This window comes from Hevea brasiliensis, chromosome 3, assembly GCF_030052815.1.
Source record: "Hevea brasiliensis isolate MT/VB/25A 57/8 chromosome 3, ASM3005281v1, whole genome shotgun sequence".
NCBI classification, from domain to species: Eukaryota; Viridiplantae; Streptophyta; class Magnoliopsida; order Malpighiales; family Euphorbiaceae; genus Hevea; species Hevea brasiliensis.
Window position 1 is genome coordinate 103,864,409 of NC_079495.1, and position 16,763 is coordinate 103,881,171.

Genomic DNA, 16,763 nt, shown 5'->3' on the forward strand with positions numbered 1-16,763 from the left:
ATCAATTATTTTATTATATTATTTTATTTAATTTTTTAAATTTTATCATAAATTTAATATATATTATTTAATAATTTTAATAATAAATATGTTTATAAATTATTTTTTATCAAATATTTTAATTAATTATCATTTAATTATAAGTACTTTAACTAAACATGTAATTATTTAAAATTTTAAATACTTATAAATTTAAATTATCTGATAAAAATTATAGGACAAAACTTCATATTCTAGTTTGACATTTTAACAAGATGAATTTTTTTTTAATAAATATACGCTTTATTAATGTGAAAATAAAAAATTTTAATTTCGGTGTCATATTTTATTTTAATTTTGATACGTCAAAAAATTTTATTGGAAAAAAGATTGCTGGATTTAAAAAACAAAATTTTTTTAATCAAATATTAGAAAATTTTAAAATTATTTTATCATTCATAGTGTAAATCATATTTCTTAAATAAATATCATTTAATAAATTAGTTAGACTCCTGGAATAAAAAAAGAGTTTAGCGTTGTTGGGAGGAATCAAATAAGGACAAAAAAAATTAGAAGATGCGAAATTCTAAGGGCATATTCACCTGTAAAAAATTAGAATATTTGTGAAAAGTAGAGTTTTGTATTCACACGACTCAGTCTTGCAAATATATAATTAAAGATTTAATTTTTAAATTTTTAAAATTTAATTAAAATTTAAAAAATAGTTTTCTGTTATTTTTTAATATTTTCTTTATAGTAAAAATTATTTTTTCAAGTAAAAATAATTTTATAACTAATTAAAATTATTATAAAATAAGTAACTAGTATATGTTTTATAATAGTTTATTTTTATTTAAAAACTATTTTTTATTATTAAAATGAACGGTTCCTAAATTGTGATGGTATTCCTTCCCATTTTGGTCCATTGTTTCATATTTGGTCCAATGGGCGGCGTTTGGTCTGATAAGAAAGGGTTGGTCTTCAGTCTTCTCTTTTGGTAGACCAATCACATTTGCAAATTTTGGTCCCCACAATCCATTTAATCATCACCAATCTAACGCTCAAGGACCGCAAATTAGGCAGGTTGGCAACTCCAAAGCAACTCATTGGCACCAACATTATTTTATTATTATTATTTTTTAAATAAATATATTCCATCTTTTTATTTTAAAAAAAGGAAAGATACAAAATAAAATCCAAAATTAGATTATGAAAAAGGTAAAAATTAAGATTCTTTTTGATATTTTTCTTTTTAACATTGATATGGTAAAAAAGACCATGAAATAAATAATAAGGTATAATTGTAATGAAGTTAATAATTCAAAATACTTTTATAGGAGAAAAAAGTTTGCACGTTATCCCTTTTATATATTTTGTACCCTATTTGTTAGGTCGGAACATGTCCCTAATAAGAAACCAGAATCTTTATTTTTGTTTTCGGAAAAATTACGATTCCAAAGGCCCCATAAAGGTGCAACCATGAATACCAAAAAATAGGCGGCCACGGTCTGATGCGGTTTTGATTTCACGGTTTAGGAGAATTGAAATTGGGCCGAAAAATTCTTTAATTTTGATTTTGATTTGAATTTTTGATTTTAAATTAAATTGTGATCAGATCTAATATCAAAATTGATTGAACTTTTTGCTTAGTTTATTTTGAAAATAATTAAATTTTCAACCTAATCAAATTGAATAATTTGATTTTGGCTAGATGGTTCTATTTCAATTTATATATTGATAATTAAACTTTTCACTTCTTTGGATTCGGTTTGATTTGATGGGAACCCATCCTGGCCGGCAAATGAACAGTCCAAAAACGAGAAGCAATAGGTGCATGGTGCAGCCCACAGAGGTCTACCATGGCGCCGCCACTAGTTTTCAACGTGCACAGGTGCGAACCAGAGCTGATCATCCCAGCCAAGCCCACCCCTCACGACTTGAAACCCTTATCGGACATCGACGATCAAGATGGTCTCCGAGTCCAACTCCCACTCATCTATTTCTATCCTTACCACCCTTCAATGCAAATACTAGATCCCCTTCAGGTCCTTAAACAAGCACTTGCAGAAGCTCTAGTGTTTTATTATCCGTTCGCCGGTAGGATAAGGGAGTTGCCTGACCGTAAGCTCGTCGTGGAATGTACCGGCGAGGGTATCTTGTTCATTGAGGCTTATGCCGATGTTAGTCTGGATCAATTCGGGGATATGCTTCGGCCTCCATTTCCTTGCTTTGAGGAGCTACTCTTTGATGTGCCTGGCACTACTGGGATTGTGAACTGCCCTTTGTTGCTTATTCAGGTATTTTATTCAGAATTATTTTATTCCTAAATATGTTCAATTTTTCAAGAGTTGCTTTAACATTTGTTAGTACAAAAATTGTTTGTTTTGTGACCTTCAAATTTAATCCATAGATAGTAATACTTAGATAACAAATCCCCTTATGGATTCTGTGCCTTCTAGTATTTTAATTGCTGTGAGGTCATGTTATCTGTAATAATTCTTGATTGGATTTAATTCAACTTGAATTTTAGAAACAAAAAGCAATTTTAACAGATGAATTTTTTTATTTATAATTGATGGTGAACTATCTTAATTTTGATCAACTTGCATAAAATTAGAGTTTGTATATTCATGTGAAATGGTGATAGAAGTAATTAATAGGTGAAAAAGAAAGCATATAGTACTATTTAGTCAACAAATCTAGTGATAACTATTTGTTTTAACAACTGAGTCAGAGGGATTAATGTCATGTGATACAGACAAGGAACATTACTGCACTGCTTAGATTTCTTAAAGTTGTGTTTCCAACAGAAGATCAATTGTGATGAAGAGTAAAAATGTCCCATGGTACTCTTCTAAGTTTGCATAACAGAGAAGCTGAAGACAAAAATGAGGGAAAGATTGAAAATAGAAATAAGGGATTATTAATTTGTTTGAAAAGAAAAAAAAAACTGAAATTTAAAATAATTAAGTGATTCCGGCTTTTAGCATTTGATTTTTGTAAAAGAGAAGGGATATTTGTAGAGGGCTTGCGTAGGAATATAGATGAAAGGACTTATATACCACTATTTCGATTTTGATATCTGTACTCTGTAAGCAGAAGGCATGCATGCTCTTTGATGAGTGGAATTTTTGGTATTTCAATGCATACTGGGCTTAGGCAAGTCTTGGCCAACACTAGCAAAAATAAATTACCTTTTTTGATGGCCAAATTCTAAGGTTATGGGTAGGGTGGGAAGTAATTAATCCTATTTGGAATTTGGATATGCAATATGGTCTTTCTGCCCTGTCAACGATTTTTTGAAGTTACACTTCGTTTTCTAGGAATTTCCAAGTGATTCTTTAATGATTGATCCATATGAATATGCATTTTACACAAATAATTTTGAGAAGGAATGGGACTGATTCTCAGGATTGACCTGCAATTTGTTGGACTAGTCAGGTTCTGGCCTTCTGGGAGTGCCAAAGCCAAGCTGTAAAATACTTTTAGGAATGTATAATAGAGGTCTTGAAAGTTGTAATTAATAACGTGATTTTCCCAGCATGCGGGAACATCTATAGATCTGCCTGGTGTGTAGGGAATGGAAAGAATGGACTTTAAAAAGAGGGAGAGACAATAAAAAGTTAAGGGGGAAAGAGGGGTCAAATTAAATTATGGTTTTGAATCTCATTGTTTAGCAAATCTTGATATGTATCAGATAAAATTATTCCTTTCTCACCAATTATAAACAATCTGCAATTAAGGAAAGAAAAAGGTTAGAATTAGATTGATGATAGACAACATATTTCTCTTATCAAAAATGAAATAGACCAAGTTACTTTGATGATGAGTATTTTTTTTTTTTTTTTTTTTTTAGAATTATTACTATTTAGTAGGAATTTTAGAATATGATTTAAGAGTTTTAAAATATCTTAGTTTTATTTTTATTTGCATTTCGAAAACGCTGGTGACAGAATCTTAAATGATTTATGTTATTAATATGAGTTGAATTATATAGGATTAGCTATTTTATTTTATTCCTCCTTGCGTCTCGCGTTACTCAAGCACATGTCTGTATTTTGCATCTAGGCTTAGAACCCTTTTGCAGCTTTAATAACTATGAATACATTTGATCTGAACTTTTGAATTGAAGGTGTATATTGCTCTGAACTGAATTTGAATCTGTAGCTTACTTTTTTCAATCCACGATCCAACTCAAATAGTGGTTGGTCTAAAGATTGGCATAAAATTTATACTTCTTCGGCTGCTATATATGATTTGCCAATGACATAGGTAACGCGCCTCAAGTGCGGAGGAATCATCATAGCCATCCGTTTCAACCACACAATGAGCGATGCAACTGGGTTCTTACAATTCTTGTCAGCAGTAGCAGAGATGGCACAAGGAGCAAGGGCACCCTCAATTTCACCAATATGGGAGAGACACCTTCTTACTGCTCGGAAACCACCTCGTGTAACATGCATACACCATGAGTATGATGATTCAGTTAACACCGAGGACAAAATCTCTCTTGCTGAAGTCAAGGACCATCGTTCCTTCTTCTTTCTGCGTAATCAAATATCTGTCCTTCGAAGAAGATATGCACCTCCTCACCTCGGTCACTGCTCTAGCTTTGAAATATTAGCTGCATGTCTCTGGAGGTGCCGCACCATTGCCCTTCAACCAAACCCTGATGAAGAGATGCGTATAATATGTATTGTCAATGCTCGTAACAGCTTTAACCCTCCCATGCCTAAGGGCTACTATGGCAACTGCATTGCTTACTCAGTGGCAAAAGCAAGAGCAGGAGATCTGTCCAGGAATCCAATAGGGTATGCAGTGGAATTGGTAAGGAAGGCCAAGGAAAATGTTACTGAAGAGTACATGAGATCAGTGGCAGATCTAATGGTCCTCAAGGGTAGGCCTCGGTATACAATGGTGAATTCCTTCCTAGTTTCAGGTGTGGCACGAGTCAGGTTTGATGAGGTTGATTTCGGATGGGGTAGAGCAGTGTATGGTGGACCTGCTAAGGGATATGTGGCTAGCTTTCACATAGCATCTAGAAATGAGAAAGGTGAAGATGGGATTGTTGTTACTTTATGTTTGCCGAACCTTGCCATGGAAAGATTTGTGAAGGAATTGGATCACTTGTTGAGGGACCATCCCCTCCTATGTGCCCTTTGAGGAAAGTGACCCTACTACTGTCTGAAATGTACTATACAATGTGAACCATTGATCTGGGTTCACACTTTACACTACAATTATATATATATATTTTTTTAAATGTGAGAAGGAAATAATAATACCATATCTACATACTGCAACGTACTTAACTGTTGTATCTTCTCACCCTTTTTAATTTTTTAAATTTTAGTTTTGTAAGGACCATTATAAATTAGTGGTTTTTTATAAAATAAATTAATAAAATATTATCTGACATATAGAGTCTGTAAACTCACAACATGATAATCCATTTTATTTAGAAAATTGTTGGATACCTACGCAACGTTTGAGAAATTTTATGATGGGAAATTTTTATTTAAATTTAATAAATTATGAATTTAAAATATTAATATATAAAATTTATATATTTAATGGATAAATTTTATTATATATTTTATATTTTAAATTTATAATAAATTAAGTATAAATAAAAAAAAAACCTTTCAATTGTTGAAAACTATGTATTTTTCTTTGTAAAAAACTAATAAAATAATTAATAGCATGTCTCAGAAATTCCCAAATACCATTGCATTAATTAGAATTTCCTGGCTAATTACTTCCAGACACCATATAATAAACCAAAAAATTGAGCAACAAGGTAATTAATTAGTCTACCAACAACTATTATTAATGGTGAGTTAATTAGTTCAATTACATAACGCCCCTTTGTTCTTTTGTAGGCGTCAGTACCATCAATCTTCTTCATGTGAATTTCTCTAATTGGATTTTTCCACCAATGCTTAAACTCTATCTGTGTGGCCGGCTGCTCCAAAAGAATAAAATTAATATTCTCTTACGGGGAAGTAGCATACATTGTCTTGAGTATATTATAAAAAATAAAAAAAAAAATTACCCTTTGATTTCGTGTATTTGCACTGTAAGATTTTACTGATTCATCAACAGATTTTACAAACACATTTCAAAACTCATTAATAATTTGTGAAAAAATAATGTTTAAATTACCAAAATTTGTTGATAATTTGTGAAGGAAAAAAATTGTATTTAAATTATCAACGAATTTTAAAATTCGTTAATAATTGTGCGATATAAAAAAAAAAATTAGATATTTAAATTATCAATGAAATTGAAATTCATTGGTAATTTAGCAATGAATTATAAAATCTGTTGGTGCATGTGTGTGTTAAGTGCTTATGGTGCATCGTTGGTAATGGTTTGAGTAACATGCATAATCGACGGTGATTCTCTCTATCACAAGGGAAAGGTAGGAGTTTCCTCGAGATTTCAAAGAGTTGGCCACATAAGTGCCGCCACCCTCTAGCTACACGAGATTTATATGTCGATGAGGCCTTACCTCCTCCTTACTGCTTCTTCCTCCGTGAACCGTCGATCTACACTTGAACGGTCCTTACTTCCATGGTCTTTGTCTGCTATTATAGTCCTAAAAGGGTTCTTTAGCTACTAGGCTTTTCCTAGCTGTGTTTGGCTTGGTGTTCTCACCTTGGCCACCAGTTTCTGCAAGATGTATGAGAATTCCCATGGTCGGTCGTCCTGGTGATTAGCAGCACTGAATGACAGCAGAAGTGGGTCTTCTTGTTGGGTGCCCTACCCGTTTTACGACCAGGGTTGCTATTTTTTTGGTTCTATTTGATGGGCATAATTGCAGGCTTAACTTCTAATGTGGGTTTGATTTAAATAACTAATTTCTCCCCTTTAATGTAATGCGTTATGGCCTCCTAACACCTTTCTCTAGGCCTCTTACACTCTGTTTGGATGGAAGGAAAAAGAGAGAGGAAAGAAAATAAACAAGAAAAAATAAATTGAGATCGATATTTTTTTTTCTTTGAAAATGAAGAGAAAATAAGAGGAGAAGGGAAAATAACTCTTATTTTTCTCTTGTTATTTTTTCTCTAATTTGAAGAGAAAATAATAAAAGTGTGAAATTATAAATTAAAATTATAAAATTACTCTTTTTTAAAATTTTTATTTTTTAAATATATTAAATAAAATTATAAATTTATCATACTTTTCATTCCTCTTTTTATTTTCCTCTCTTTCTATCCAAATAAGAGAAAAAAAAATAATAAAAGAAAAATATTCTTTATTTTTTACTCTTTCTTTTCCTTCCCCCTAAAAGATTTTCCAAACAGAGTGTTAAGGTCATTTTAAAATGAAATATTATCTTTTTTATATAAAAAATACCTATTTTTTAATATAAAAAGTTATTAATTACATAAAAAAGAATATAATATTACATTCTAGAAAACCTAGCTTAAAATTAATGATCTCATTCTCATAAGCCCAAAGCAAAGGCCACAACTTGAGATAAAATGGGCCTTACAAACTACTCCAAACAGAGGCTTAGGTAAGACCTACGAGCTAAAGCGAATCCTTGCTCTGTAACCGAACCACAGAATAAGATCCAGCGCAAAGAAGAACGCCACAATCCAAACCATCTACATGGAGATCTCAACCAAGAAAGATCCAAGCAATAGAAGAGCAGAGGAAACAAAATCGACCACAGCAGAAAAAAGTCCCTCCAAGGCATTCCTTAATCGTCGAACAAGCCTATTAGCAACTGATTTTGTAATTAAAAATCGAATCGAATGTAAAATTTTTTTTAATTAATTTATCTTACAAGTATATTTCTTTCAATTTTTTTAAAAAAATTTATAATAAATTGAATCGATTGCTAATTCGCTTATATAAACTGCTATTCATATTCTTTCTCTATTACTTTTTTTTCTTTAATTCTTTTCATTATTTTTTTTTCTTATTTAATTTCTTCTACATCATTTTTTTAATCATTTTTCTTCTTTATTTTCTTTTTCTTTCTTATCTTTTTTATTTAATTTATTTTTTATTATAATTTTTTTACAAATATTTTTTGGTTAGTAAATTAGTACTAATTAATTTTTATTAATTTTTTTGTTATAATATATATGTCATTTTTTTTACTAATTTGTCTTATAAATATATTTTATATTTAATTTTTTGTTATTATTTTGATTAATAATTATATTAGTAATTTTTTTTCATAATGTTTTTATATTAATTTTTTAGTACTAATTTTCATTAATAAATTATTGTTTTAGTAATTTTAAAATCATTTATTTATGAGAATTTTTATTTGTTATTTATAAAATTTATTTTTTTATTTTTTTTAAATTAGCAATGAAAAATCCATTACAAGTAGCAATCAATCAATTTAGAAAATGGCTATAAAATTGTCAATTTAAATGCACTAAATTTTTTGAAATGGATTTTTTTTAAACAAAATTTTTATTATTTTAAATTTAATTATTTTAATAATCAATTCAATTTTCAGCTATTTATAACAATTGATTTATCAATTGGTTGTAATATGATTTAACAATCAGTCTCATTATAACTGATTAACTCAGTTGTTAAATCAATTAGTAAACAATTTTAATGAATTGATAATGAATTTAATTGCTAATTCATTTTTTTTAATGTCTATTTATTTTTTCTAAAATTGTGATAAAAAAGAGAAAGAGCTATTTTATATTGTACAGCCCATAAATTACTACCCTAACAATTGAGTCTTCATCAAATGAAAATTAAAAAAAAAAAAAAAGTGGATTTGAAAGATTATTGGATTTGGAGAAAAAAAAAATCAAATATTAGAAAATTAAAATTATCTTATTATTAATAGTGTAAATCATATTTCTTAAATAAGTACTATTTAATAAATCAGTGAGACTATTGAAATTAAAAAAAAAAAAAAAAAAAAAAAAACAGATTTTAGAGTGGTGGTGAGGAATCGGGACCTAAAAAAAAGGAAAAGAAAATCAGAAGTTCCAGGAGCATATTCATTTGTGAAAAATTAGAGTAATTTTTGAAAAAAATTAATAAAAATTTTAAAAAATAGAGTCTTTTTTTGTTTATTTATGTAACACCCCTATTTGTATAGCCTGGTATATTTCACTGTTCCGGTGACCGGTGTCGGTCCGGACAATTAAGGGGATTAGAACCATACTTAAAACAACTAGAGAAACCATAAATACAAATAATTAGTAATGTTCAATTAGTTAAATATAAATAAGAAAAACAGAACATAAGAAGTTAAACGAGTCGAGAGTCACAGCGATGGGTGACCTTCTCGGGAACGACTGCGAAGTCGTTTTAAACTCAAATTTCGAACCGTAAAATGTGACGCTGCGGTCCTTAGGACCATTATAAACACAGTGGAAAAGAGAAAATCACGAAAAAGAATCATAAGCTACCAAATAATTAGGTCGTGAGCCTAAGAAATATGAAATTATTTGCAAACCGGGATGAACCGGCGAGGGGCAATTTGGTCAATTGACCCCGAGAGCTGACTTCTGACCTAACTGTCAAATAAAATCGAAGAAAAAAAAATTTCAGAATCGAAAATTAAATTAAAGAACTAATAGAAAAAAAATAAAAAAAAAAAAGAGAAAAATGAAAAAGTAAAAAGGTGATGACATCATGCATGACCTCATGCATGATGCCATAAATAAATTAATTAATTTAATTATTAATTTAGATTTTATGGTCTTCCATAGCTAAAATAAATAAAGAAAAAAAAAGAAAAAAAAAAACAAAAATCTCTTCTTCTTTCTTCCAATTGCCGCTTCACTTTCTCCCTTGTTCTTCCATGAATGGTCCTTCATTTAAGCTTACACTTAAGTTTAATTTTCTTCACTTAACCTTCATAACTCCCCTAAAAACCTTACTAGAGCTTGTTATTGCAACTTGAGAAGAAGATTACAAGAAGAAAGAAGAGTTAAAGATAGTGATTTGAAGTTTTAAGAGAGGTTAGTATGTTAACTTGTTATTTTCCATTTTAAATGCATAATTAGTTGTTGAAATGAGCTTAAAAACTAATAAAATGAAATAAAAATATGGGGGGGGAGGACCAAACTGAAATTTCAGCCTATTGAAGAGGAGTATGATTTTGTATGGTTTGATGGATTTGAATGAGTTTAAAAACCTTATTTAGTTGAATGGTTAGAATTAAGAGCACTAATTGTGATTAAATGCATGAGATGGATGAGTTAGGATTTTGAATATTAGGATTTGTGAACCAAAAATGTGAGAAATGAGCAAATGATATCTTTGACCTATTGTGAAGTGAAATAATGGTCAATTATGACCAAATGAGTTGTGTGGGAATGGTAGGAAATTAAGTTAAATTCGGAGGTTGTATGGTCAACTTTGAAGGACTAAAACTGAAATTTTACAAGTCCAATTGATATGGTACCAATTGAGGATGAAAATAGACATAAAATGACACAATTTTCATTTAGGAACCATGCCAAAAAAGTGACCAAAACTTAGTGAACCAATTGACCAAAGTTGGATAAGAGCAGTCTGCCACTGTACAAACTGATCAAATGAACAATTTGTTCATTTGGTCATAACTCGAGCTAGGCAGGTCCAAATGACCTGAAATTTTACCAGTGGTTAGATGAGATATAGACCTAAAACTTTCATGAAGAACACAAGTCCAAATTCTACCAGCAACCAAGCCATTTGGCCACCCTAAGTTGGTGACCCAAATCTGCCAGCACCAAAATTTCCCAGAAAATCTGGGTTGTTTCTAATCCGGCAGCCTTGGTTCAAATGGCCATAACTTGAGCTACAAAACTCAATTGGGGTGATCCAAAAATGAGAATAAACTTAAGACAATAAGGAACATTTTCTATGGAGGAAGTTTTGTCAAATTCCAACAGTAGATGGACCAATGGAACAGTGCAACTAGGGACACCAAAACTAAAAATTTGACAATTTTGCCAAAAGGACTTAAGCTTTGAGAAAATGACCAAAACCAACAAATTTAATGACCAAAATATGGTATGTGGGTGAAGTTGGAGTTCCCATACCTATTAAGCCTTAAAAAGTCAATAATTTGACTTGAATAGTGTAGTGAATAGTAATCCGAAACACAAAAATTTCGAGAACGTCGAAATTAGCACATTAAAGCTAGGTAAAAATGAAGTGAAATTTATTTTTGAATTTATGCTAAGTTATGGTACTGAAACACTCTGAAATTATGTGTTTCAGCTGAAAAAGACTTAGAAACTCTGAGAGACTGAGTCAAGGCCTAGAGGCGACTCACGTCAGGTCTGTGCACAGTAATTGTTGTTTAAATATATGATTCTTGAAAATTTGATTTTTCTTGAGTTAATAACGAATTGTGTTGCTATTTATGATTGTGAATATGACTTTGAAAATTTACCAGATTTCCAATAAATTATTTGAATAAATTTTTTTGAATTGATTTTATGTTCACACTTAGCATGACAGTATCACACTATTCCTCCTCCATTATGGGGTTGAGATCGTTTATTTTCCTCCCTACCTGGTTTAGCAGTTGAGGTTGAGATCGGATGAGTACTCATTAGCTAACTAGCCACCTCCCTCATTGATTTCGATTAATGGGATTGTAGATTGCTTTATCGTGGTGTACAACACGGCATTGATCGGAAATTTTGTGTCATGGCTTAAGTTGTGTATGATTTTGGCAACACTGTGTTTAATAAATTATTTTACTAAATGGAGTTGTTATAAGCTTTGATATTTGTGAAATGTGATTGAGAAGTATTCAAATTGTGTTTCATCAATGAATGATTTATGTATTGCATTTTAAATTTTTATTGTGCACCACTGAGTATTTTTATACTCAGCGATAGCTTATTTTGCTGTTGCAGATAAGAGCAAGGAGAAAGCAGCAGAGTGAGCTGCTATCGAATTGTGGACCACATTGATCATTTTATACGGGTATTATTTTATACCCTTGTAGATAATTTTGATGTAAATATAGAAATGTTGTATGTATCAATGTAAGTTGAGCAGTTGTAAATAAATCGTAATAATATTATTTTGGATTTTCATCTGTAAATTTAATATTTGTATATGTGAATTTCATGTTTTATGCCTTGTGAATGAAGTATTAAATATTTTGAGATGATGAATTTTGATTTGGATTGTGGAATTACTTTGAAGTGATTTGAATTGAGCTGATTTGAGATTTATTGGAGGATGGGAGTTGAGGAAATTTTTGGAAGTGTTTTTCTCAGGTATTTGAAGAACTGTTTTCTCCAATTACAACGGAACTCTATCAAAATTTTTATAAAATTTGCGGCAAAATTAAAATGGACAAAAATTTTTACTAGTATTTAAACTTTGAATAAATGGTTTTTAATTCTCACTAAAATGCTCACCACTTCTAAAATGTAAGAAAATTGTTTTAAAATCCCTTGTAAGGTACTTAATGAATTATCGGTAGGTGAAGTTCGATAGTTCATTAAGTATTCTACGGGATCATGTCATGCCTTACAGAGGGGTGAGGTGTGACATGTTCTAGTGTTATCAGAGCATGGTTTTTCAATAAATTTTGACTATGTGTATGAACATTTTATTGATAAGTACAACTGCTCAAGTGTCTTTAATTGATACATATGACATATTTACATCATGAATATGCACTAACGGAGGTCAACCTCCTTGTGTTTGATCTCAGGAAGTAGAAAATTTAGGAAAACGGAATAGGAGGAGATCATTCCGAAGAACAATCTGTTGAGGCTGAGGTTCAAGGGGAAGCCCCAGCACTCCAGAACGTGCTTGGGTCAGCCACTCCAGCTCCTGCTCCAGCACCGCAGTTCCTTGCTCAATTTGTACAGCAGATGGCTGCGTTCTTCCAGCAAATGGCGGGTAATGTGCCACCCCAAGCTCAAATGCCAGTACCTGTAGCACAACCACAGCCCTCAGCTCGGCAATATGAAAAGTTGATGAAATTTGAGGCCACCAAGTTTAAAGGCACTGTGGATCCACTGGAGGCAGAACAGTGGCTGGAAAGAATGGAAAGAGTTTTCAGAAAATTACAGTGTACGGAAGAGATGAAATTTGAGTATTCTGTTTCCTTGTTATAAGGGGATGCATATGAATGGTGGAAGACCATCCCCCACAGCCTGGTTGAGCCACCTGTGCTGACATGGACAGACTTCCTGATGCGTATGTGGATATGAAGTTACAAGAATTCTTGAGTTTGAAACAAGGGGTCCGAACAATAGCAGAGTATGAGAGAGACTTCTCAAGGCTAAGCCACTATGCTGGAAGCTTAGTCTCCACCCCCAGAGATAGATGTAAAAGGTTTGAGTCCGGATTAAGGCCGAATTTGAGAATGCAAGTCGTGGGTTTCAGACATCAGAATTTTGCTGAATTGATCTCACAGGCCCTGGAACTGGAAAGGATAGAATCAGAGGGGGCAGTGAAGAAGGGTACACAAGAAAAAGAAAAGACTGAAAAGACTACGGGACAAGCATCTGAGAGTGGTTCTGAAAAGAGGAAACAGTTTGGGGGATCCAGCTCTCGTAGATTTGGCAGAGGCAGATTTTCTGGCCAAAGACCACCCCGATCTGGTCAGCAGACCCAACAGACACCCCGAGGAGCTCTATCTGTCCGGCAGTGTGAAACTTGTGGGAGAACTCATGGTGGGGTTTGTTTCAAAGCTACTGGTGCATGTTTTAACTGTGGAGGGAACAGACATTTCGCTAAGGATTGCACTAGTCCGCGCCGGTCTGGATCTTTTGCTACATCTGAAGGATCAACCCAAGTCTCTACACCTAGAGAGTCACAGTCAGCTGCTAAAGGTAGAGGCAGAGGTAGGGGTCCTGGTAGCACTCCTGGAAGTCAAAGCACTGTTAACCAGCTAGTACCAAGTGGCGCACCAGTCAAAGTGTATACCATGCGTCAGAGGGAAGAAGCTGAAACATCAGATGTTGTAGCTGGTAATTTCTCCATCCTTGACCAAGATGTGCATGTGTTATTTGATCCTGGCTCCACACATTCGTATGTTAGTGCTAGTGTGATGTGTTCTACTGCTATTCAGTGTGTACCAATGGACTATGATGTGCTAGTAACTAGTCCATTAGGCCAGGAGGTCAGGGTAAATAGGCTATATAGGGACTGTCCTTTGGTGATCCAAGGACACACTTTTTTGTCTGATTTAATTGAAATGCCCTTCAGAAATTATGACATTATCTTGGGCATGGATTGATTAGCCAGGCATCATGCGATGATTGGATCGTAGATCAAGATCACTTTTGGTCTTCCTCAGTATGGTGATGTAGTAATACATGGGGAGAGACAGTTATTACCTTCAAACATCATTTCAGCTGCACTGGCCAGAAAAATGATTAGGAAAGGGTGTAAGGCATACTTGGCACATGTGATAGACGCCCAAGTGGGGAGTCCAGCATTGGAGGACATTCCTACTGTATGTGACTTTTCGGATGTATTTTCTGATGAATTGCCAGGATTACCTCCAGAAAGAGAAGTGCAGTTTGAAATTGATGTCATGCCTGGTGTGGACCCAATCTCCATAACACCATACAGAATGGCACCAGCAGAACTAAAAGAATTAAAAGTTTAGTTGCAAGAGCTGCTTGATAAGGGCTTTATTCGCCCTAGTGTGTCACCTTGGAAAGCGCCAGTATTGTTTGTTAAGAAGAAGGATGGCACTCTCCGGTTATGCATTGACTATCGGCAGTTGAATAAGGTGACAATAAAGAACAGATATCCATCGCCCCGTGTTGATGACTTGTTTGATCAGTTGAGGGGTGCAGCTGTATTCTCCAAAATTGACCTGAGATCAGGTTATTATCAGCTGAAAGTACAAGAGCAGAGTATTCCTAAAACTGCCTTCAGAACCTGCTATGGCCATTATGAGTTCTTGGTCATGCCATTCGGGTTAACTAATGCTCCGGCTGCTTTTATGGATCTGATGAACACTATCTTCAGACCATACCTCGACCAGTTTATTGTGGTATTTATCGATGATATATTGGTCTATTCGAGGAATGCAGAAGAGCATGATAGACATCTGCGGATTGTACTACAGACCTTGAGGGAGAAACAACTATACGCCAAATTATCGAAATGTGAATTTTGGCTGAAGGAGATATCCTTTTTGGGGCACATAGTATCAGCAGAGGGTATTAAGGTAGATCCTAGCAAGATTGAAGCTGTCCTTAATTAGAAGCCACCCAGAAATATCACGGAGATTCGTAGTTTTCTGGGGTTAGCTGGATACTACCGTCGATTTGTGAAGGGATTCTCTATGTTGGCATCTCCATTGACCAAGCTGCTTAGAAAAGATGTGAAATTTCAGTGGACGGACAAATGCCAGCAAAGTTTTGATGAATTGAAAAGATGTTTGACAGAGGCTCCAGTCCTGACTTTACCTACAGTGGGTAAAAAATATACAGTTTACAGCGATGCTTCTCACAATGGATTAGGTTGTGTGTTGATGCAAGATCGAAATGTTATTGCCTATGCATCACGCCAGTTAAAACCGCATGATAGGAATTATCCAACACATGATTTGGAGCTTGCAGCTATTGTGTTTGCTCTTAAGATCTGGAGGCACTATTTGTATGGGGAGAAATGTTACATCTACACAGATCATAAGAGTTTGAAGTATTTGGGCACCCAAAAAGAGCTTAATTTGAGACAGAGGAGATGGTTAGAGTTGATAAAAGACTATGATTGTCTAATAGACTATCAGCCAAGGAAAGCTAATGTTGTGGCTGACGCCCTAAGTCGCAATACTATGGCAAGTCTACAGGTTACTCCTTTGTCTTTGGTACATGAGTTGAGATCATTACATGCCAGTTTAGAGATTAATGATGATGGGCAGACAGCAGTTGCATGGCATGTACAGCCAGTGTTAATTGATCGATCGTAATGGTCGCTCGTAATGATGAAAGGTATCGTGGAAGAAGTCTGGCAGGGCAAGAAACCAGAGTTCTCAATCAGAGATGATGGTTTACTGTTACACCAGGGCAGAATGTGTGTTCCTAATGATGTTAATTTGAGGCAAATCATTTTGAAGGAAGTACATGAGTTTCCTTTTGCTATGCACCCTGGTGGAACAAAAATGTATAAAGGGCTAAAGGAGCATTACTGGTGGATGGGTATGAAGAGAGATGTGGCAGAGTTTGTATCCAAATGCCTGACTTGTCAGCAAGTAAAGGCAGAGCATCAAGTACCAACTGGGTTGTTACATCCACTGTCAGTGCCATAATGGAAATGGGAGAGAATAACAATGGATTTTGTGATGGGACTTCCAAGACACAGAAGAGTCATGATGCAGTGTGGGTCATTGTCCACAGACTGACTAAGTCTGCTCATTTTCTGCCAGTCCGAATGGACTACAGTTTAGACAGATTGGCCAGGTTGTACATTGATGATATTGTGAGACTTCATGCAGTGCCAGTATCCATTGTATCAGACAGAGATCCTAGGTTCACTTCTAGATTCTGGGGTAGTCTTCAGAGAGCCGTAGGAACTAGATTGAACTTCAAGATCGCATTCCACCCACGCATGCATGGCCACCGAGAGGGTAATTCAGATCTTGGAGGACATGCTACGGGCTTGTGTGATTGAGTTTGAGGGTAGTTGGGATACACACTTGCCTTTGATTGAGTTTGCTTACAACAACAGCTACCAATCAAGCATTGGGATGCCTCCATATGAAGCTTTGTATGATAGAAAATGTAGAACCCCATTGTGTTGGGATGACGTGGGTGAAAGAAAAATGATTGGACCCGAAATTGTTCAACAGACTGAAGAGA

The 16,763-nt window shown here is 33.7% G+C and overlaps 1 protein-coding gene across 1 annotated transcript; it reads left to right on the forward strand.

The window, feature by feature from the left end:
• Positions 1-1,738: 1,738 nt before the first annotated feature.
• On the forward strand, positions 1,739-5,286 carry LOC110651563 (benzyl alcohol O-benzoyltransferase). The gene is made up of 2 exons (XM_021806930.2): positions 1,739-2,276; positions 4,252-5,286. The coding sequence occupies exons 1-2, from the start codon at positions 1,839-1,841 to the stop codon at positions 5,140-5,142; spliced, it is 1,329 nt and encodes a 442-aa protein (XP_021662622.2). The 5' UTR covers positions 1,739-1,838; the 3' UTR covers positions 5,143-5,286.
• The last annotated feature ends 11,477 nt before the right edge of the window (positions 5,287-16,763 follow it).

Bases quoted from the DNA above. Each gene is read 5' to 3' on its own strand.
- LOC110651563 (XM_021806930.2), top strand. From the start codon at position 1,839: ATGGCGCCGCCACTAGTTTTCAACGTGCACAGGTGCGAACCAGAGCTG. The intron at 2,277-4,251 runs GTATTTTATTCA...CCAATGACATAG, and splicing joins GCCCTTTGTTGCTTATTCAG to GTAACGCGCCTCAAGTGCGG.